The 23,162-nt window shown below is 44.3% G+C and overlaps 1 protein-coding gene and 1 long non-coding RNA gene across 7 annotated transcripts; one reads left to right on the top strand and one right to left on the bottom strand.

Moving 5' to 3' along the window:
- Positions 1-11,837: 11,837 nt before the first annotated feature.
- Positions 11,838-13,391, bottom strand: LOC117865051 (uncharacterized). The gene is made up of 2 exons (XR_004642447.2): positions 13,252-13,391; positions 11,838-13,154 (listed from the first exon to the last, which is right to left on the bottom strand). It is a non-coding gene; the product is annotated as an uncharacterized lncRNA (long non-coding RNA).
- On the top strand, positions 13,149-18,217 carry LOC117865050 (probable serine/threonine-protein kinase PBL16). 6 transcript variants are annotated; one of them, XR_011898737.1, is made up of 6 exons: positions 13,149-13,657; positions 13,990-14,110; positions 14,225-14,360; positions 15,361-15,819; positions 15,938-17,417; positions 17,541-18,216. XR_011898737.1 is itself a non-coding variant. In XM_072295024.1 (6 exons), the coding sequence occupies exons 1-4, from the start codon at positions 13,583-13,585 to the stop codon at positions 15,375-15,377; spliced, it is 366 nt and encodes a 121-aa protein (XP_072151125.1). In that variant the 5' UTR covers positions 13,149-13,582; the 3' UTR covers positions 15,378-15,819; positions 15,938-16,257; positions 16,381-16,649. The 6 variants fall into 6 exon arrangements, 4 of the variants coding, with proteins under 4 accessions (XP_072151125.1, XP_072151126.1, XP_072151127.1 ...); XM_072295024.1 differs by lacking the exon at positions 17,541-18,216 and having other exon boundaries at positions 13,973-14,110; positions 15,938-16,257; positions 16,381-16,649; XM_072295025.1 differs by lacking the exon at positions 17,541-18,216 and having other exon boundaries at positions 13,973-14,110; positions 15,361-15,443; positions 15,638-15,819; positions 15,938-16,649.
- The last annotated feature ends 4,945 nt before the right edge of the window (positions 18,218-23,162 follow it).

Genomic DNA, 23,162 nt, shown 5'->3' on the forward strand with positions numbered 1-23,162 from the left:
CTACCCCGGGACTCTTTTCTTTTGCCTCAAAAAGTGGCAGGAGACGTGAGAGCCTGCCCTAGATTTCCGTGCAGGCACCCACCGTGGACCACGCTGAAATGCAGGCCTGTTTGGTTGGTTTCTACCGAAATTGAAAAATTGAAGTCACCTGGAAACTTCACTGAATTTTGGTAAAATGATGAGCAAGGTGGACAAACTCTGGCAAAGTTTAACCCTGAATTTGAGCAGAATTGCTGGTAAATTTTTGACATAATAGAGGCCAAAATGTGGCCCAGATTAGACGAGGTACTGAGATAAAACTTTTGTAATGCAATCAGTAAACACATTAAGCCGGTGCATGCGCGTGGACAAGGAACTCCAAGCCGGTGAACTAGGTGCACTACTTGCATTGACCTCCGTGGGGCAGGTGGGGAAGGGCAGGTACCCTACCGACAATGAACTCCGATAAGCCGGTGAACTAGGTGCACTGGACCCAGTCAGCCTGGTGCTTCGTACCATTGCCGTTACTCACTCTGTGGTTGCACCGTGCACCTGGAGCACGGAGGCAGAGAGCGGGGGACAAAAGATGGCGTGATGCGCATGCGCGTGGCGTGTGTTGGGCAGTGTGCAGGAGCCAGCCGGGCGAGCAGGCACAGCAGGAGATGAGGTGAGTGAGGGGATGTGGGCCCATCGTCTTCTCCATAAAGAGTGTCCCTACTGAAAGTTAAAAAAAAAATAACGCCACTACCAACCTACCTACTGCATTTGTCCCCGTCCGTTCTTTTTGTAAACCTTTTTCAGGATTTTTTTCCCCACCTTTTTCTTTCCAAGTGCTTTTTTTTTAATATCGGGGACTCTTTATTCCCGGAGGCTGCTAACAAAGTAACAAGTCAAACAGTGATCATGTTAGGGACTGTCACGTCTGATCATTGAGTTTTTTTTTTTGAGTGATCGATCATTGACTTGTGGAAAGTTCTTTCGTCCTGCTTCGTCATCTAGTGCTTTGTTTCTTGGGAGGATGAACAAGGTAGGCAGCAGCAAAGTGCCTCGCAAGAAACTAGCAGGTGTGAATCAGACACGAGCCTCGTTCTATGAATCTTTGGTTAATCCTCTTGGTCAATTATAGGAAACAGTACGAGTGCTTCTCCAATACAATTCCAATGTGTCAGCACATGACACATCAGTTACAGTACAGACTACGGAGACGTGTAGGAGGCCACCATACTGTCCATGCATTGTCTTAGACGACCTGACTTCACTCTTCGGGCGCCTGTGAATCAGAAATGCATAATAGGATATCGATGGCATTCCCAAGTCTAACTAGGATTCTTTCATTTTTCGAAACCAGGAATTCCAACTATCCGATGTGTGATGGCAAGATAAACGGGAATTCGTTCGTATTCCCTACTCTATAGATCCAAATGCTTTGCACTTCGTCTTCACACGTAAGAGGTTCCTTGCTGCTCTACATAGCGCAAAATGTAATAATGTGCATGGTTATGAGGATTTTTTTTTCAATACACAAAAATGGAATGAGCTGGCCTAGCCTCATGAGTTGGGCATCTGTGATGGTTTCTTGTTTTGTTTTGTTTTTTTTTTGGAAAAGACACTATAAGGTGTCTCAAATCTAATATATATTAAAGAAAACTAGGCAATTTAACAAACAACAATCAGAAAAAAATGAAAAATACAAAGAGATTCATCGAAACTGTTTTCTCCCTTCGAAACATGCTACTCGCTAGAGGTTGAATTGCACATTATAGAGGGAGTAGACCTAGATTTCCCCTGCAATTGATGGCCGCAATAACCACTTGCTACTGACGCCTAAGATCTTGAAAAAAACTCGGAAGAGTATGGACTAGGGATCCATCACAAAACAACGCAGGCGTGATTTGCACCAGAGGGTAGAAGGTGCCAAATCTTGCCGAAGGAAACTGTCAAAGAAGCCATTACAATTCTTGGCACCAAAAACACTGCCGGACTCCAATAAAAGGATCAGCAAGAACTGCATTTTTTGTAAGAACCTCAGATCTGCTAGCCCCCGCCTCACTAAATTGTTGCCGCCGCTGAAGAAAGCATCGTCAAGGTGGAGAAGAACCCATATGCCGTTTTTATTCCGAAGTGACAATAATCGATCCAAGCATATACTTATCATCAGCAGCTCGCCGGTCTTGCCATAGAAAAACCAAAGCCTCCTACATCCTCCTCATTGCCGGAGAAGAGAAGGGAGCACCAAAATCTTAACACTAAAAAACTCAACATAAAGAAACCTCAAACCTAAGAACAAAAACTCGATGTACTAGCACTATTACTAGGGAGATGGGCACCCATTCATGGACACACATTCATTGCAGCTAGTTTAAGTTTGCGCAACCGCAACTTACTGCGTAACATGATGCAATGAGGTAGTGCCATGGCGTGGACTATGATTCTATGAAGCTTGTGCTATATAAAGCTCATGGCTTAAGATATAGGCTAGCTATTAGATGGCATATTGGGTCGGGTTGTGCTGTATTGGGCTAACTGAAGTAGTCAGATAATACTATTTTAGTTTTTGTATAATACACTTCTGATTATCTCTCGGAGTATCCGTAAAATTCGCATTCGATCAGATCAAATTTAAGAACTAAATTTAAATCCGTACCGTACCCACCCGGCCAGTATGTGATGCTAGCTTGTAGGGTGATCTTAACTTAACCATTCAATCAATCCTTTTGCCTCTTATAGCTACAGCTTGTTACACTATCTTAATCCTTTGTGACTTGGCTACTCATGTAGCTTCAAGTCTATAGACCTCATCCATAAGCTGAGGTAGGGCTTTCAGAAGGGCTTCCCGACGCTTACCATGAAGCTTGTTTGTGCAAATTCCATGCGGTAGATTATCATGCCCTGTTTAGCACATAGCAAGTTAAAATCTTGAAGTTCTCATTCTCATCATAGCGTGGACCGGGGCGACCATTCGAGCTTCATCCTGAAAGCTCCCAAGTTCTTGAATTGGCCTGAGCACGCAGTAGGTATATCCTGTAGTTGTAGCCTCATCTAAGCTTCATCCTGAAAGCTCCCAAGTTCTTGAATTGGCCTGAGCAAGAGGCAGTAGGTATATCCTGTAGTTGTAGCCTCATCTGCATGTGGACCTGATGTAGTGTCCTGGTGGGAGTATAATCGACCTATGGTCTGAACTTAAGGCAGAGACAACTGTGGTGGTATAGTCCAGCGCTAAAGAGTTTGCGGGGGTAATCCAACTGGCCCCGCAAAGTAATAAAATCATTTAGTAGGCCATCCTCAATGTGTCGTTTGTGATTGGTATGTTGACCTGGCCCAAGATATCTTTTTCGAACACGTGAGAAATCTTTAGTGAGGAAGGAGGAAAGTCTGTTGCCCTGATTGTTAACAGACCAGATGAAAAGTGCAAGAAATATGCCTTCGTGGTCTCAAAATAGTTGTGCAAAGATAAAAGAAAACCGCTACGCAATGGGATATAGATCCAAGATGATAACATATTGTTACCACTAATTTTTCTTCTACTACTACTACTAATTGTTCTTCTTCTTGTACCACTAATTCTTCTTCTTATTCCACCACTAATTCTTCTCTCTATGAGTGCCACATCATCACGCTATTTCCAATACATTAATTTCGTTTTATGGTTTCTTTACATACAAGCTATTTCCAATACATAATTTCATTCCACGGATTCAAATACATAATTTCATCACGCTATTTCCAATAATTACGCTATTTCCAATAAATAATTTCATCACACTATTTCCAATACAAGCGAAGAGACAGGGGTAATAATATAAACATAGATGAGGCCATCCCTTCGTTGCCCCGCAAAGAAATGTAAAATCATAAAGCGGGCATCCAATCTCTCCATAAGTGCCACATCATTGCGCTATTTCCAATAAGTTAATTTCATTTCATGATAACATTTATTTTGTGATATCATCATTATATACTAGGAAATTCCAGTCTGGTAAATAAGTAGTTAAACAAGACGATCTGGTGTACACGAACAGACACATGTAGTTGTTACTCAAGAAGGTCCTTTCTACAAAACATCAATACACTGGACCTTCGCCAACCGCTTCCACTCGGTCATCATTTGTCTTTCTTGGAACTGCAACCTCTGCCTCGTCCATAACTTCCCCCTTCTCTGTCTATTACGAGTCCTCCATTGTTCTTCCTCTACCTTCTTTTTGGCTGTCCAGTCAATCTCTCATCAATCATGGTTCCTTCCTAGGCAAATCTTATGCCACATCTTGTTGTGAGCATCCCCAATAAGATCAGTGATGCAAGAGATTTCATCAGGTTCAAAGCAGTCTGTAAGAGTTGGAACTGCACTTGTTCAGGTGAGGCACACCCGTTTGACCCTTGGATTCTGAAATCTGAAGATATCGGTGAATTTGGAGCAGTGACATTCGCATCCATCTCGGATCACCGGCTTTTTGAGGTCTCCTTTCCAACATTGGCTGGGAAAAGGAGTAGTTTGATTGGTTGCGGTGGATCTGGACACCTAGTCATCGTAGATGACAGGGATGGGAGCTCTGTGCTCCTGCTGAATCCTTTGTCTCCTCGGGAGCACATTATCCTTCCTTGACTTCCAAAATGGTGTCATATGGTTATTGTCGAAGCTTGTATCTTGGGTTTGGAAACACCTAATGGCGCAGAGTCATTTCTTGTGATAACTATCTTTTGGCCCCTGAAATCTTCTCCATCGCTAGGGTCCCCTGAAATCTTCTCCATCGCTAGGGTCATTGCCTGTCTGCATCTGACATTTGGGAAGCCAATTCGACTAGACTACCATATCTTCTGAAGATTTCTGGTGCAGTTTGTTCTAAACACATGCGGATCTACTTGGGGCATCATCTTCCAGCACCTTCTCAAGCCGTTGGACTCCGATTATCATGGGTTCTTGACATAAGCAACTCTTCTCTACTCCAAGGTCAAGACTGATTGTTCTTTGTTGTTCGGGAGGAGAGGATGCACAACATCGGGTCCTGGGACATCAACGAGGGAGATGTTAAGGTGGTGGAATTTACTCTGCATTCATTCGTCGGTGACATTTGGCAGCCTATTCCCTGGGAGACAGCTCCAGAGTTCCAGAATAAGATCATAATATTTGGACCTGGAAAGTGCATTGTTGTACAAGAGCATGCCATTTGTGACTTGCCTAACCTGAAGGGAAATCACATTTTCTTCCTAGGAACTTATCGGCATGATGAAGAGGAGCAATACTGGATCTACCAGCTGGGAATAAGAAATGTGGCAGATGTGAACAATGATCCTACAATCCGCATTACGCAGGTTCCTAGGAACTGGATTTGGTCGCGAGGAATATGGATGTTGTCTAGCTATTAGTAGTTTAGTGATCTTTGATTTTGTAACACCTGTAACGCATTTGTATATATACTACCAATATCCTTATTATTAGTGTTCCTCAATTATGCAGCGTATCTGAATTTTGAATTCTACCTTAGCAATAATAACAAAGTTCACAGTAGCAACCAGCAGCAAACATCACAATAGCAATATGTTTCATAAGATGAAATTTCATAGCCATTCATCATTACAAAGTTCATAATCATCATTAATAGCTATCATAATTTGCCAGATAGTATCATCAACCACCAAAACACAAGCATGATCCCACCTCTCAACTGTCTACCTAGCAATAACACCAAACATCACATTATGCCTCGTCATCATCCTTGAATGACCTTTTATATGCGGCCTGCTGCAGTGATTCCTTGACCTTCTTCACCACAATGGTGGCATGATCCAGGTGTCCCTTCACCTCCTGCAGCTCAGTAACAGTCACTTCAAGCTCCTTGTAATCCCTTGCGCATTTTTCCTTCCACATCCTTGCATCATTTTCATCTTTCAGATTCCTAGTATCATTTCCCATTTTTAGATGAGACATCAGAGCATCATTTCTCATTTTCTTCCTCATGTTCATTAGGGAAATGGTTGCCTCCCCAAAGTATCACTTCATCAAGTGCAGCTCATAGGCTGTGTCATTGGCCACCTTCTTAGAAATTCTCCATGCTTTTTCCCCCGACCTTGCTTCCTCTTTAGCTTTTTCCTTCATCTTCATCAGCTCCACCAGAATACCTTTAGTTCTAGCATCCTATTCAGGATCAACCTACCTGAACTACGCGCATTTCATCCCTTCATTCTATAGTCACCGATTACGTTCATACAATTCACCATTTACAAGTTTACAACACTACCATCAAAAGTAGATGCATGGTTTATTAGAATTCAAACAAGTTGTCGTTTACCTTGCAACAACATGCATACTGGCACCCAGGGTTGGTGCCTGTCCAATCATACATCACATGGAAAGCCAACCCGTGCTTGCACTTGTTTTCAGGATCCACATCAATAACATCATGATCAGGTGACGATGATCTGTTGCTATTAGAATCTACTCCAAACACTGGTGGGTGCTAATAAAATACATGAACTATCAAATTATGTTTCAAATTTTCGGTCGTTTGGCTTTTCTAGATACATGATTTTTTCTATGTACCCATGGAAGTTGATTCTATGAGAGAAGTGATTATGTTTATGTGGCTAAAAGTGATTTGATAGAAATCTAGAAATCATAATCTAATAGTACCAGGTTGAAATATAAGGGTACTAGATCAAAATCTAGAAATCTAGAAATCAAAATCTAAGGTCACCATATCCCTAAATCCAAAAATCTCCTTCCCTAGGATGATAGGGGAAAGTAGCGGCACAAAACAGGGGACTGAGCTAACTGGAGAGGGTCCTGCTCCTCCATTCGCTGCTAGGCTCGCTAGGATTCGCCATTCCCGCCATAGGCGGTTGCAGATCTGCGCACCCATGCTAGCTCTAGTCTTTGCCACAGCCAATAGAAGCCTGGTGCTGGCGAGTCTCTTGCATTAGTGTACGTTGTGTCGAGAAATGAGAAATATACCCCATGCTTGGGCCTGCAACTGCCATGTGGACCACACTTATTAGAAGCAAAATATGTAAAACATATCTTATCTAAAAAACATACATAGTTCATGTCTTAGTGGTAGTGCTGTCTCAGCACAATCAAAGAGGTCACGGGTTCGAGCCTTGCTATGGACACTCATTCCTTTTAATTATCCTTTCCTTTTTTTCATCTCAGAACTTCTACCACCAACTCACCTTAAACTTACATGTGGGACCTGGTCGTGGTAAAGTCTTCCCATTCGATCGGTAACAGGTTCAACCCACGGGAGGAGCACGTTTTCCATTTATTTTACCACCCTATTTATCAGCTTAAACTTACATGTGGGACCCTGGTTGCTTTATGATGTTTTCGCCGAGCTTATATCGTCATAAAATCACCATGTAACATTGAGTGATGATTTCTTTTGGCTACAGTAGCAACTTTTATGACGTTCCGTAACTTTGTCACTAAATTTGTTCGGCTGTGAAACTTTATGACGTTTTAAGCTAGAACTATGACAAGAACAGATTTGTCATAAAATTTTCGTCATAGATCAATATATTTCTTGTAGTGTAATGTCGAAGTTTTCGCTTAGCCATAACCACCATGTAGGCCATGTTCTCCATTTCTGTGTAAAACATCTTGGAGCCACTCAAGGCTTCGGAGACATAATAGATAGGTAACTGTGTCAATTTGTCATCTACCCTTCATTCTTCTACCAATACTGCGCTTAGAGCTGTATCCGTTGCTGCGATGTACAATAGCAATTCTTCCTTCGGAGACGGGCTTGTCATGATGGCAAGCTTCTCCGGATACTCTCTCAGCTCTTCGAATGCTTTTGGCTGCTTTAGGCCCCATTGAAAATTGATGTTTGATCTTAGGACCCTGAAAAATGGCAAGCTTCATTCTGCTGACTTCGAGATGAACCTTTTGAGCGATGCTATTCGGCCCATCAATTTTTGGACCTCTTTCCTGGACTTCGGAGGGTGCATTCTACGAATTGCCTCAATTTTTTCTAGGTTTGCCTGAATCCCTCTCTTGGAGACCATACACCCCAGCAGCTTTCCCTTTCGAACTCCGAAGATACATTTCTTCGGATTAAGTTTCAACCCGTACTTTCTCATGTCGGTGAATGTCTCCCGAAGGTCTGTGATATGGTCGGTGTCTTTGAGGCCAATGATCACTACATCGTCTACATATGCCGAAGCATTCCTGTTTAGTTGCGTGTCGAGGCTGACCTTCATCATTCTGTTGAAAGTTGGGCCAGCACTCCGCAGCCCCTCTAGCATTCGAACGAAATACACAACTCTGAAGGGTGTTGTGAAACCTATGTTTGCCTCATCTGAGTGTCGCATCCATATCTGATGGTACCTTGAGAAACATTCTAGTAGACTTAACATCTCGCAGCCTGCTACTTGATCTATCACTATATCGATTCTTGGCAAAGGAAATGGGCCCTTTGGACAGGCCTTGTTCAGTTTTGTGAAATCGATGCACATTCCAATTTTCCCATTCTTCTTCGGTACCATTACGACGTTTGCTACCCAAATTGGGTATTGCACTTCTCTTATTATTCTGGCAACTAGCAGCTTTTGCAGTTCCGCTTCTGCTGCTCTTCATCTATCATCAAACATTGGCCTCTTTGTAACACCGTTGGTGTTAGCATCGTAATTAAAAGTTAATCATCTGCATAATCATGGTCATTGGCGTAATTATGTGTGCATTTTTTCATGAAATATTTTTTGAGAGTGTTTTACCTTAATTTATGTAAACTCTGTGATGTTTGTATTATCTATGCTCACCTTCATGTGAGACTTGTGGTGTATTGTTCGATTGAGATATTCAGTGGTTGTATCAGGCTTGACCCGACTGACTGTCAGATTACACCGTTTTAAGTGTGTATTGATAGGATTAATCATTAAGAGGATGGTTAGCGCACTTAAGCCGGTTTAATTTGGACAGTTCTGCCACACTTTGCCTCTGCATTTTTGGTTTCACCTTCGGATCGGTGTTCAAGTCGTGTTCGATGACGGTTCTGTCGACCCCCTTTAGGTCACTAGACGACCATGCAAAAGCGTCGTGGTTGTTCCTCAAGAATTCCAAGAGACGCCTCTCTTCTTTGTCTTCCATCTCCTTCCCAGTTGTCACTATTTTCTCCGGGACATCTTCGCACAGTCGTACAATTTTTGTGTGATCTAGGGCTTCCATTCTCTCCTGCTCTGTATGCTTCATCGATTCTCTCATCTGCTTCTCAGCTAGCTTCTTGGCCTCAGAGCCTTGCTCTTCATCTTGCCCTTCATCAATGACATGGACTTGCCTATTCAAGGTTGACATGATTCTTTCTACTTTTCGTGCTTCGTTCTAATCCCCATATACTGAGAGTACTCCGGCTGCCGTAGGTATCTTCATCAGCAAGTACCCTTGGTGGATGGCTACCGTGAAACTATTTATTGTGTTCCTGCTGAAGATTGCATTGTACGGGTAGTTGAAATCGATGACATCAAATGTGATGACTTCTATCCTCATCATCGGGCCCTGTCCGAAGGTGACATTTACTTTGATTTTTCCTGGCTTCAATTCTCTTGTTACCGAAGCCATGCAGTGGATGTTCTGCTTTTTGCAAGTCTTGCTTTGTGAACTTCATCTCTATGTAACACTTCCATGTCAAAATATCAGCGGAGCTGCCATTATCGACAAGGATACGGACAACATCATTTCCGAAGAAATGCGCTGAGTTTTCCCCGATGTTTGCTCTGATGATGAGGGGATCACTGTGAGGGTAATGCTGTAGTCTGACATCTGCTGTCGTGAAGGAGATTGGTATGTGTGACCAAGGCAAATGGAAATATTTCCCTGAGCAGATGTGATATACACTTCGGTAATATTCTTGCCTCTGCTTCTTACTCGTGTGCACCGGTTCGTTTGACCCTCCGGAGATGGCATTGATGATGTTTACCATCCCAAGGGGCCCACCTTGTTCTGAAACCCCTTCGACTGATGAAGTATTGTTCTCATCCTTTCTCTTCGTTGGGAGATGATAGTTGGAGGGGCCATATCCCCCCGACACCATGCTGTTTGGCCATGTCGGCACAAATACCGAAGCCTGTGTTAGTTGTGGTGGCGGCGGTGGCGGAGGCAGCTGACGGTTGGATTATGTGTTGCTGCATGAACAGTTGCATCATGTACTATAAAGATGGGTACGTGAAAGACTTCGGCGCCTGCAATTGCTCTGTGGCTGCAACATGGTTTAATGTGCTTCCTGCCGAAGCCCCCTTCTGCTCATTCGCATACTCCTTTTTCTGTATGGCAGGAGCGCACTAGTGCGTGTGATGCCCGTTGTTTCTTCTGTGAAGCCAATAATAATACATTTTCTGGTGTCCTCTGCCTTCTCTTCCTCCTCATCCTACTCTATTGTTTCTGCCACCCCCTCGATTGTAATTGTAGTTATGGTTGTGCCCCTCGCTTGGCCCTCCAGAAACATTGACTGGTCCGCCTTGCTGCTTTAGAGGTTCATTTTGCCATGGTTTCTGATACCCCCACTGATTTTGCGTTTACTTCTGCTTCTTCTAGGCGTTGAGGTTGTCAGTTCTCCTCCTTCATCCCTTTGTCTAACTTGCAATATTCTTGCATTACTTCAAACAGCTCCTGGACAGAGTTCGTCCAGTACCTATCCAAGAGATCCTGGCAAGTCCCTACCTTCAAACCCCCTATCGTTGCATCGATTATGCTGTCCTTAGACACCCTCGGAGCTCTGGTTGTCATTCTGACAACCCTATGCATGTACTTCTGCAAGGTTTCCTTCTCCACCTGGATGCACATATTGGTGAAGTCGTTTGAGTTGAGCTCTTCAACCTGCATCCCCTTGAAACTAGACAACAACCTATTCCGAAGCTGGAACCATGAGGTTATTTGCTCCTTCGGTATGTTTGTGTACCAATACTGTGCCAGCCCTTTCAGAGCCATTACGAAGGCCTTTGCTTGTAGCATCCCGTCCGTTGGTTCAATGGTTGCTTCATATTTCATGAGGAACTCCTTCGAATCAGACTCACTGTTATATTGCGGCAGGGTCATTGCGTTGAACCTCAGAGCCCATGGAGTATCCTCCAACTCCAAGGCTAGCGGAGTTGTGGGCGCTGCGATGTATCTTTGCGGCCCCCTCGGCTGCATTGTTCCCTAGAGGTGATGGTGCAGGTTATGTTCTTCGGGAACGTAATTGTGCTATTGCATTTCGTTCAGCCTGGTTTGCATCTCTTGGATGGACTGCCACAACTGTGCCTCGGACACTGTTTTCGAAGGTTCCTCCGCTTCATATTGCATTGCCTTGGCCAGTTCCCTCTTTTTGTGCGCAATTTGATTCTACAGCGTTCTATACCTCTGCTCTACCTGCCTTAGCTCTTCTTCTTTGGCTTCACTGGACGCGGCTAGTGCTTTGCCCTTCGACTGCCTCGTGCACCCCTTAGAGATTGACAGGCGAACTACCGCTGCTTTCTGCGTTCTTGCTGCCACCTCATCGACCATGGCTTCAATTCTCCTGAGTGCTGCAATGTCTTCGACTGCTACTCCCAAACTCTAGCTTACCTCCAGTCCGCCGTCGGCCATGTGCTCGACCTCAATATCTTCCTCTGCTTCGACTTCAGGGTGGGTGACGATTGCACCTTCGGTTGCATCCCCCAAAGGGACCTTCTTCTTTGATGGAGCCATGTGGTCGTGAGACTACCACGAGGTGGGCACTAAAAACTGTTGGTGGAAGACAACTCCGGGATGGACTCCGTCACAACAGACTCTAAATTCCGCTCCGAAGGGAAAACCAACCCGTTCAGGCGAAGTCAGTCATTCAAGTGCAGTCATTCAAGTGTCTATCCTAGCTTCTTCCTTCCGTTCCAAAGTTAAATGCAGAATGGACAATGAATGCGGAACAATAAATGCGAATTGCTTTCATTAACTTCGGACCGGCTGTCCCATCAATTACAGTGGCGCCGCTATTTATTGGGAGATCAACCGCCACAAAGTTCAATTACAATTTACTGTTACCCAACGGCTAGATTCCAAGAATATTCTAGGGTACAATAGGAAATACGGCCTTCGTACGGACGCCTCCAGCTAGCCCCTCGTACGGGTCTGCCTTTCCGCGTGGTGGACAGCGTGGCCTCCTCCATTTCTTGGGCCTTTGGCGCCTGAAGCGCTCATCGTTAGGTGCCAGGGCAGCTCTTTTCTTCGGTATGGCCAAAATCCCAACGGGGCGTACTACGCCCTCCACCGGAACCTTGAGGGCCCCCTTCGGAACCCTCGTACGCCGAAGCCCCCTTCGTACACCGGAGAGCCCCGAGCTTCCACTTGTACTCAAATACTCAATCACGCACAAAACAAGCCGTTAGCGCATGACACTTGCCAGACTTCTTCCTCCGAAGGGGTTCCGAAGGTGGTTTTCCCAACAATACCCATATTATAAACAACAAGTAAGATGGCATAATAAAGTAACAAGTGCACATGACCCCCTGACCCCTGCAACTAGATTAAAAGGCAATAACCATGCTAATCTCCAACCACAGCAGCAACTCTTCATATGCTAAGAGCGTCTCCAATGGTCTAGCTTAGAGCTAGCTGAACCAATTCCTTACTACTTAAATAGTGCAAAACGTATGAGACTAGCGTGGAGTAAAGAGCTAGTCTCGCTCGCTTTTTTATGTAGCTTTCTCTCACAGCAAAATCTTCAAAGCTGTCTTCTACTTTAGCAGTTGACTTATACATGAGACTTACATCAACTTTGAGCTAGCAGCTAACTTATACCATTGGAGATGCCATAAAGAAGGCACAGCAACGCCACATCACACAACAAACAAGATACCCATACTATAAACAGCAAATAAGATGGCATAATAAAGTCACAAGCACACATGGCCCCTGCAGGTAGATTAAAAGGCAATAACCATGCTGCTCTCCAACCACAGCAGCAACCCTTCAGATGCTAATCACACCGGAAAGAGGACAAATGCAATGTACCAAATAAAGGAAAGAAGCATCCGCAAACATACGAAAAACACCAGTAAAGGGACAGGCTTACCCTGAGAACTTGCTGCTCAAACCCACGAAGATTGCTGCAGGCACAAGAAAAAGCACTGTTTTCTTACTGATGAAAGCCACTACACCCAGCACACAAACACATCAAAGAATCTAGTCGTCGGACAAACTCACCCTGAGATCCTACTGACCCAATCCAAGAAGCCCACTGCAGCCACAAGGAAGAGCATCAGATGCAGTCAATCAACATCCACGGCACCAGATCAAGGTGAGCAAGGCGTCCGAACGAAGACAAGGCAACAAACCTTCCTGTAACGACGGACCTTCCCAGGCCTAGGTCACCGACGCCATGGCCGCCTCTGCACCTGCACAAGGACATCCAGAACACGCACATCATCTAAAGGCAAGACAAATCCAAAGCAGAAGAAGAAGAGGAAGATGCGATCAACGGCCGGAGCTCAGAGATATGCTCGATGCGGTTTGGGCGGGGAAACAGGTGGAGGCACGAGCCGGGGAATCGAAAGCTAGGTTTGCAGCCGGGGCGAGAGGAACAAGAAAGTGGGGGCAAGGATAAGGGAGGAGCGGCGAGAACATATCTTGACGCCGACCGGAGCGCGCATCGAGACCCACGCTCCGATGGGACGGCCTCGGCATCGGCAGAGAGGAGTGGGGCGCACCAAATCAGGGTTTCTTCCAATGCCACCAAATCAGGTAACACTTTTCTATCTTGGTTTCATGTCTGTGATTGCGTAGCTGCAGACTGCAGTTGCAGGATGCAGAAATTTCTGTTATTTGTTTGATCCCTCAATTTAGACATTGACGAAACTGTTGCTAATTTTTTTGAAGAAATGTTCTCTCATGTTTGATAGCATCGGTGTTCAGTGAGCATGACCCCTGCTATTGCTTAATCAAACTGCAGCAATTTTAGTACTGAACGTTTAATCTGATCCAATCCAATGATTCTTTCATTTTCTTAATCTTGACAATTGATCCAATCCAATGATTCTTTCCTTTTCTTTTCTTGAGGGTGGTGGATTTGGCAGAGTCTACAAAGGGTATATCACCAAAGATCTCCGCGAAGGGTTAGAGATAGAAGAACCGCTGAGAGTTGCCGTTAAAGTCCATGATGGTGACAATAGCTTGCAGGGCCATAGGGAGTGGCTGGTGATTAATCTACCTTTTCTGAATATATGCTGTTACGCTGTTGTCTTCACTTTTTCTTTTTGGCATGTTTTGCTTTGCTGTTCTCATATGTGAAGATTTTGTTCCTGTTTGCAGTCTGAGGTTATATTTCCAGGGCAGCTCTCTCACCCAAATTTAGTGAAGTTGATTGGGTATTGTTGTGAAGACGACCACAGGGTTCTTGTTTACGAGTTCATGCCCCTGGGAAGTGTGGAGTCCCATCTGTTTTCAAGTAATTCTGATCCTATTCTTGACAGATTGTTGTTTTGCTTTCTGAAGTTTCTTGTCATTTTGTCATAACACTTACTATAGTATGCATCTGGCATTCTGAACTGAAAACTATTACCCCGGAATTTCTCATGGTCCATACATGAATTTAGCTAGCTGAAGAATTATGTTTGTTTTGCCTTTGGATGTTTGATGAATTTGTTGTTATGCCTTTTGGAGTGTGCAAAATACATTTTTTTTGTTACTGCCAGGGATGAACTTTGCATTACTTGGGGAGGGGAGGGGAGGGGGGGGGGGGGGGGGGGGGTTAGGGTTTGGGGTTTGTTGTCAATTGTAAGGTAATGGTAGAATATGATTGACAATGGGCCCCAAACCCTCCATTCTCCAGATGGCACTGAACTAAGTGCGTGATGCTCAATCTGAGGCATTTCAAATGCTCTTCGCTTGGCAATCTGCAGCTGTAGTTCTCTAATCTTTAGAACAAGTAGAATTTGCTTCCATGTGACTGCTTAATTACAACTTATCTTCTTGTTTTTGTTCAACTGAAGGTAGGGTAACTTTAATAGGAAGCATCAGCAAGTTCTTTTCTTATTTTTCATTTTTGCTAATTGCATTGTGTGTTTCTGGGCTTCTAGCAATCCTGCAAGAATCATGCCAACTCCTGGTTCAGGCCGATATTACCTACATGGCCACTTTTAAAATCTTAGGATTCAAGTTTAGGGGAACTGCTGGAGGGGGACACAATTTAGGGAGAGAAATGTTTGGGATGGCTCCCAATATGAGATTTTACATTGATTGAGTTTATTGCTATTTGGTCAGACTGGAGCAATTGGATTAGAATAATAGGTTACACATTTATTGGATTAGCTAGCAAGGAATTCCTTGCCTTTTGTGCATTAGTAGCATGGAACTTTTGTATAACATCTGCAACAAATCCTGAATATTTCACTTACAACAAATCAAATGAGGGGTATTTCTAACTCATATTATCATTTCTTTTGCAGAGTGGAATGCTGATTAGTGGTAAAATGGCCCAAATGAGTCATTGGAGAATAAGAATATGAAGTACCATCCATTACTATTGCAGGTATCTTACCATCCATTATTTGGAGTCTTGTCTATCCACTGTCTGTTATTTAATTATTTTGTAGATCTCCTATTGATCGTATTCAGCTCTGACTTCTAGAATTATTTTTGTTTGCTTAATTGCAATGTCTCATAAACCTGTCTAACCATTTGTTATGTTTTATTAGCCAATATAATTTTTTGGCTCTTTGTCAGGTCATTATAAAAGCCTCTTTGTCAGGTCATTCTTCACGTGTTGGAATCACTTCTTTTTGTTTCCTCTCAGCATATGGTTTTGTGAAAGTTGAATCTCCCTGTTTGATAGAGTGCGGTAGAGAACCTTGCTGGCTTGCTGCCTCTTTAGCTTGCCCTCCCGCTCCTGCTCTTCAGATGTGTATGTATGTCTAATGTTCAAGAATGTCTTTTGCTTCCCATTCATCTGAATAAATTGCATTTCAGTTTTCATCTGTATGTATGCCTAACAATTTACTGATTATAATGTTTGCTTTTCTTCAGGTAAACTGCTCCGAAGTTCATTGGAGAAAAGGCTCCATGGTAGCAGCTATAGCCACCAAGGTTTGAAATAATTTGATTTTTCTTATGCCAGTTTTTGTTGTTACTCTCTACGACTAAGCCTTACTATTACCGCCCTGGGACTATTGTTCTTCAATATGTGAAGCAAAATACATTTTATTTTTACTATTGCGCATACTTGAAATAAAGTATGCTGAGTTAGCAAATTATAAACTTTATGCCTAGCTTGTAGTGATCCACAGCTATACCACTGCTCGTTAGGAAGCTTTCATTTCATAGGGGAGATTGCCCAGGATTTCAAGGTGAGATTTGTCTTCGTACTGTCATTGTGCTCAGTCATGTAATTCCACGATACCGAAATCTACCTAGAAACTTCTCTCAACCTCCTGTTCTATTAATTAGTGCGGACTGATCTGCGTTTTCAGAGCTATGTGTAAGCATACCTGCTTACTTTGTTGGAAGACAGAGCTGTGCGCCATCCATGCCACCGAAGGACATTCAGCTGGCTTGGAGGATTTACAGCGAGAGGGTTTACGTTCTCCGCGACAGCTAGGATATTAACGATACGTAATACTTGAAAATTAAACTATGCAAGTGTTGTATTATCTTGTTTTAATTCTGTATTCTTCCTCTTTCGAATTTCACGTTCCTGAGGTTTCAGTAATATGACATGCATCTCCTGTGCTCTAACTAATTCCAATCTGTCAAAAACATTTTAAGACTTACAAAAATCTCCTCTTTTATTGCCTACGATTGTTCTCTGTAACACATTATCGGCAGTTCCTTTTCTGTGTGCGAAAAACCATGGCTCAAGCAAAGAAATGCCGCTAAAGGAAGGAGGCGAGTCACCACCTCCAGGCCAAGAACAGTCACCGCCAAGCGGGACCATCGGTCAGCACCACCGGGAGCCGCACGCGCGGTGAACTGCCGCACCGCCCGACTTTTTTTTTATTTTGACCCTTTTCGCGAAAAAATTTCATAAATAGACTCCTAGCGAAACCAATTTCAAAAATGGACCCTTAGCTAATTCCAAAAATGGACCCTTAGCTTGGCGCTAGCTGCCAAGTTATAACGTCTTGGCGCCAGCCTCCATGGCGCCAAGGTCCCCGCACTGCCCCTCCGACGTGGCGCCTGGCCTTTGACGTGGCGCTAAGATTTGGCGCCAGCGACGGTGGCGCATAGCCTCCTTCCATAAATAACTGGCCCATCTTCCTGCTCGAGAGTTCCTCCTCATTCTTCTCCACTCTCTCGGGTTTTTACTCTCCCTACTTCGCCCTATACTACGAATTCACATTCTAGCTTAGGAAACTTTCGTTTGATCCGGGGATCTTGAAGAGCAAGGTATCCTCTCTCCCTCGTACCTTTTTTTTCACATCGATTCGCTATATATTTGTTGCATTTTTGAACTTAGGGTTTCATGCAAATGTAGGATGCCGAGGTGTGGAAAAGCTAAGAAACTAAGGTAACCCCTGCGCACGTAGTTATGTTATATATGCTCATTGTTGTGGATCAAATGAAAAAATCTTAATTGTAGGTTTATTGTTAAGTGCGTTTGGTTCTTATAACGAAATAAACTAAATTGTAGTTATGGCGCCAAGCTGACCGGAAATGCCTTCGATCCGTTGCCTCTGCCTAGTGGTGTTCCAGTGCCTATGTGCTTTTGCGGCGATCCTTGCAAGGTAGCCAAGTCCAATGAACATGCCACGTATAGGCAGAGGTATTGGATATGTTCCAACTTTGCGTTTGAACCTACACTTCGTCAGGGCCGCATTAACATGTTGGTAAAGAAATTGTTGTTGTCTTATAATTATTGACCATAATTTTTTTATTTTATAACAATTGCATTTGTTGTAGACCCCTCCACCGCTATGTGATTTTGAGCAGTGGATCGACACCGAGATCAATCATGAAGACAAGGAGTTTTTGGAGTGTATGATGCGCTGGGATGCAGAGAGGAAGGAGGTGTACGAGAAGAGGCTCAGAGAGGAGGCTGCGAAAAAGGAGAACAAGGAAGAGGAGGAAAGGAGGCGTATTGCTGCGAACAGGGAGGAGAGGGAGAAGAAGCTTGAGCGTGCACGCCGAGTGAAAGCAGCAGTTGAAGAGAATCCCGATGCCTTGAGGAAGGGAAAGTGGCCTTGTTGCACTCAGTAGTCATGATTAGTTTCTAGTTCTATGGTTTATTTATGAACTATATTTTCTAGTGTGAGACTTTTATTATGTTGTCATGTAATGATGCACTTTAAGTATGCACATGCAAGTAGTAGACGACCTATGTTTATTTTGCGATGTAATGCACTTCGAAGTTGTACTCTAGTTAAATTTCCGTAGAAAATAAAAAGGGTACTTGTTAGCGAAATTTCGGCAGAATTTCCCCTACTTTCCCTACAACAAATTTTCAGAAATCAGTAGTCACTAAAGCGATAAATGATTAAGTCATTAACTTACTTACACACTAAGTCACTACATGACTAAATATTTAAGTCAGTAAGTCACTAAGTCCTTATCGAACTAATTAAATTACTAAGTAACTTAACTTAACATGTAACATAGAAAAGTTTGTCTTACCATCCTATCCAGGATTGATCCTGTCTCAACCTGCCTTCCAGCATGAGTACTCTGATCGTACACCGTGTCTTCATCGTCGAACGATTGAATGTCGGCGTAGTCATCTTGCATCCATTGTACCCTCAGCCTGTGACGCGTCGCACCTTGGTACCAAGTCTGGTATTGCCTATACTCACTGTTTGTGTGCGGCTCGGTGTTCTCGTCCACGTTGTCCTCGAAATGCTCCCATTCCTCAATGTAAGCCTGGTGGAACACGTGCCACTCAGAGATCTTCCGTTTCTTCTTACGATCCACGCTGCACATCACGTTAGGTCTTACTATTAGGCAAAATTAAGTTAATGGTAATGGAAATAAATCAATTAGGAAAATACTTACTTGTGTAACTCCACACTAGTCGAGGTCGCAGGTGTTGGCCAAATCTGCATGATTCCAAACTGACGTGCTACTCGATTAGTCAGGTGGTACTCGACAGCATAGAAACATATGAGAGGGCACTTCATCCTGTAAGGATCGTCGTCGGCCGCACACATGACACTAACGGCAAAAGGAAGTGCATCCTCTCCTTCATAAGGTTGCCAATTTACCTGCAACATGTCCAAACAAGATATTAGTTCTTATAGTAAAGGAGTACAAAGAATGTGAAAAAACAATTGACTTACACTATGAGCCGTGAGCACACTATGAGCCGTGAGCGCGTCTATCTCGTTGATGTAATCAAGGTACGCGCGCTCCAACCTCATACCTCCAACCTTAACCTGATCCCAAAGATATGCCCATGTCGGCTGCCGTCTCGGCGGCTCACCTGGGAACTACGGTCGACGACCCATAATCTCGGGATGACCAATTGGAAGACGGGCCCACATCCATAACTGCAATAGGTACACACACCCACCAACTGATGCGGAGCCCGAAGTCTGACGGCACGCCTCGCACAGCTGCCGGTACAAGAAACACAGCACAGCTGACCTCCAACTGTACTGACCCGCCACCTACCAGTCAGTGAGGCAGTGGATCCACATCCAAGACGCAGTGTCACCTGTAGCGTCTGGGAAAAGAACACAGGCAAACAGGTGCAGGATCCACGCCCTGCAGTAGTGTCCAACAGTCTCCACATCCGCGTCCTGGGGGGCAGTGTCCGAAGTGTTCCCGCAGCCAGGAGATTAGCACTCCAGATGTGCGAGTCCCCTGATCCTCGACCTCTCGCATAAGGAAGGCTGCCACTCGTGCTCTCCAACCCTCTAAGACGCATGGCCCAGTCACTGCGTGGCCGCGAATCGTCAGACCCAACATCTTCTGACAGTCATGTAGGATCACTGTCATTTCTCCGAACGGCAAGTGAAAGCTGTGAGTCTCGGGCCGCCACCTACATTTTGTAGAAATATTACTTGTCAACATGTAAGGACATAATAAATTGAACATGAACGAAGGCAATAGAAGGAAGATAGTACCTGTCAACCAACGCAGTTATAGCCGCTGAGTTGAACTTGGGGAGGCCACGACGAACCTGAAAGGAGATGGTATCTAGTCCTGCCATCTGTAGCAACGGAGTGTAGCGGTCGTCGTACTACAGCGCCAAAAACCCATCATGGGCTCTAGAACGAAGGAGCGGAAGGACCTGCACGCAAACAAACATAGTCAGATGTTTCTTGAGAAACAAGACGTGGATGCTTAAAAAAATTAGATCATCAACTGTAGATTATTACCTGCCCTTCCGCTATGAGACGACCTCGGTGGGTCTGGTTGTACGCCTGGTCTAGTAGGTGGAAGTGCGACATCCTAGAAAAAGTCAAAAACAAATAAAATTAGTTAACAAAGAAATAGAAAATTAAAGATGTACAACCAAAATGTACTATTACAACGAAACATAACTATTTGAATGAATAAAACACATATAAAGTAATGAAAAGAAAGCTACTAGTCGCACCTCACTAATCTGCCAACAGCAAGTGCGTGAATTATGACCCAATCTACCGCACTTGCCGCACTCGTTCTGTTCTGGGTCAGTAAGAAATGGTGTTGCTCTACCATGCCTCATTCTTCCAGATACCTGATCCATAGTCATGTTATGCCTCGTCCGCTTCCTTGTTCCACGTTTGTTCCAACGGTAAGCTGGAACTGCAATGTATTTTAGCCCCTCATATAGAGGCCACTCTTTAGGATCCTGGAAACGCACGAAGCGGGGGCTCCATGTCCGCACAAGCGTGTGTACACTGAACTCATGAGGTATCATGCTCTCGATATCAAAATTGCGATACCTAGCTACTGCCACCAAATGAGAACATACGAAGTGGTACTGCCTTGGCCTACCACAAGTGCACTTGAAATCTCGGAGGACTACCACATGTATCCTCGACTCTCGGATCTCGCCGTCGGACGTTGTCCCACCCCTATGCTCGACCTGATAAGTCCCTGTGTCGAGATCAAAACATTGCACCTTATGTGTGGAAGCCCTTTCATTTGCAATGCTGAGGTGTCTCTTTGGTTTTTCAGCCCATCTCTCCCTAACACTCTGCAGCGCTTCTGCTTTGATGTGTCTTTCATTGAACCACGCAACAAGTCTGTAGAAGGTGAATTCAACGATTGCGTTCACAGGTATACCACGTATCCCCAATAGCAACTTATTGAATGACTCGGCCATGTTACTGCACTGAAACTCGTACCTCCAACCACCGACGTCGTGAGATCTAGTCCACTTATCCAAATCTCTCATCAAACCAGCGAGCCATTGTTTACCTTCTGCATTTGTTGCGGTCCTGACCTGCTCAGCGCTGGAAGTAATAGTCCTCAAGCTGACTAGCAGCAACTTGAAACAGATCAAAATTATTCTTCACACCATCCTTCCTAAGAAGGTTCTCCGCAAGGTGCCGAGTGCACCAACGATGATGCAAAGGTGGATACCCCTGTATATTTGCTCTTGCACAGCATGAAGTATGCCCTGATGCCTGTCAGATATGATGCCAACCTCCCTGCCAGGCCCAACCACATGTATCCGGACTAGTCTTAAGAACTATCCCCAACTGTCATTGTTCTCCCTCTCAACCAATGCAAATGCCAAAGGAACTAACATGTTGTTCGCGTAACAAGATATGGCTATAAGAAGTGTGCCCCTGTATTTGCCAATCAAAAACGTACCATCAATAGAGAAAACAGGACGACAGTGCCTAAAGGCTTCCACACACTGAGGGAAGCACCAGAACGCACGCCCAAATATCTGCCTCCCATCCTTCCAAGCATTTGGTTTTGGGATGTACTCATAATGCATGCCTGGATTCATCGCTTTTATTGCATTAAAAAGCACTGGCAGCTGCTCGTACCCAGACTCCCAATCCCCATATATCATCTTCCACGCTCGCTGCTTAGCCCTCCAAGCTTTACCATAAGTTATCACATAACCTCCATAAATCTCCTCAACAGTTCTGATAATTGTTCTCACTTTCATGTCAGGTTGTTCCTTCAATATTCCCATCAACCGCTTCGCAATTAGGGTAGATGTTAGCTGCGGATGTCTCACTGTAAGCTCATGGTCAGCATAATTATGCAGACCGACAACTTTTGTGATCTTCCACTTTCCGGTGATATTTTGCTTCCTTGCACAAACCCTCCATGGGCACTGTTCCTTGTCACACACAACTGTGCAATGACGCTCCGCGTATGAATGCAACACTTTGTAAGGTCTCTTCCGTATCACCGCAAAAGCTTGCAACCACCTCTTCAATGCGGGAAGGTCCTTAAATACCCTTCCCTCCTCAATAACCATACTAGGACTAGCTTCAGGAGCTTCTAGGAGCTCATCATCACGTCCTTCTACAAACGCCTGATCGGAAAGAGTAAGATCGCTAAACTTGTGAACTATCGGATCATGACATCCAGGGAAGATACGCCTGAACATCTCAATATCACTCTGTGTCATCTCTCCAACAGGGCGATCATCATCAGAATCAAGATCCACTCCCATCTCGTATGCATCTTCATCATTCAAAATTTCAACACTATTGGATCCACACAATCCATCTCCACATTGCACTTGCGCATCAACTAGAGGCACTTCCATATTTTCTGGAATATCTCCTGCGATATTAAGTACAAATATGAGTAAAGAAGAAAATTGATGGAACAAATGGAGTTAGCTCCCAACAATAGAAACTGGTAAGACACTTACTCGGATCATTCTGAGTGAAAAGGAACTCATTAGGAGAGTCTGCCACATCATCAACAATCCGACAACCATGTCCAACTACTTCATTGGGGGCAGATTCAGCATCGGGAATAGTAGGTGCAACATCCACGTCCATAACAGGTTCTGGGACGGGAGGATCGAAGTGTGCCCGTTGACCCATTGGTCGGGAAAACCGACGAGGAATTGGATCAACTCCCACCTGACGAACAACCACTTCAACACTTGGGGAATGACCATTCATAACCGTTCTCATATATTTTTCCCACTGGCTTGCACACCGAATTGGGACCATCTTCCTTTGAATGTTGAGAGGGGAATCTAGGTGAAGTATGCCCTCGACTGTGATTTCATCATCTCCATGACAATGTAGCTCCTCCCGAGCCCTTGCAAGCAACTCACTAAATGAGGGTTTCTCATCAAATATCACAACCTCGCACTGCATGGCAACAAACTTAACACATCCAT

The sequence above is a fragment of the Setaria viridis genome, chromosome 7 (genome assembly GCF_005286985.2).
Source record: "Setaria viridis chromosome 7, Setaria_viridis_v4.0, whole genome shotgun sequence".
Classification (NCBI taxonomy): domain Eukaryota; kingdom Viridiplantae; phylum Streptophyta; class Magnoliopsida; order Poales; family Poaceae; genus Setaria; species Setaria viridis.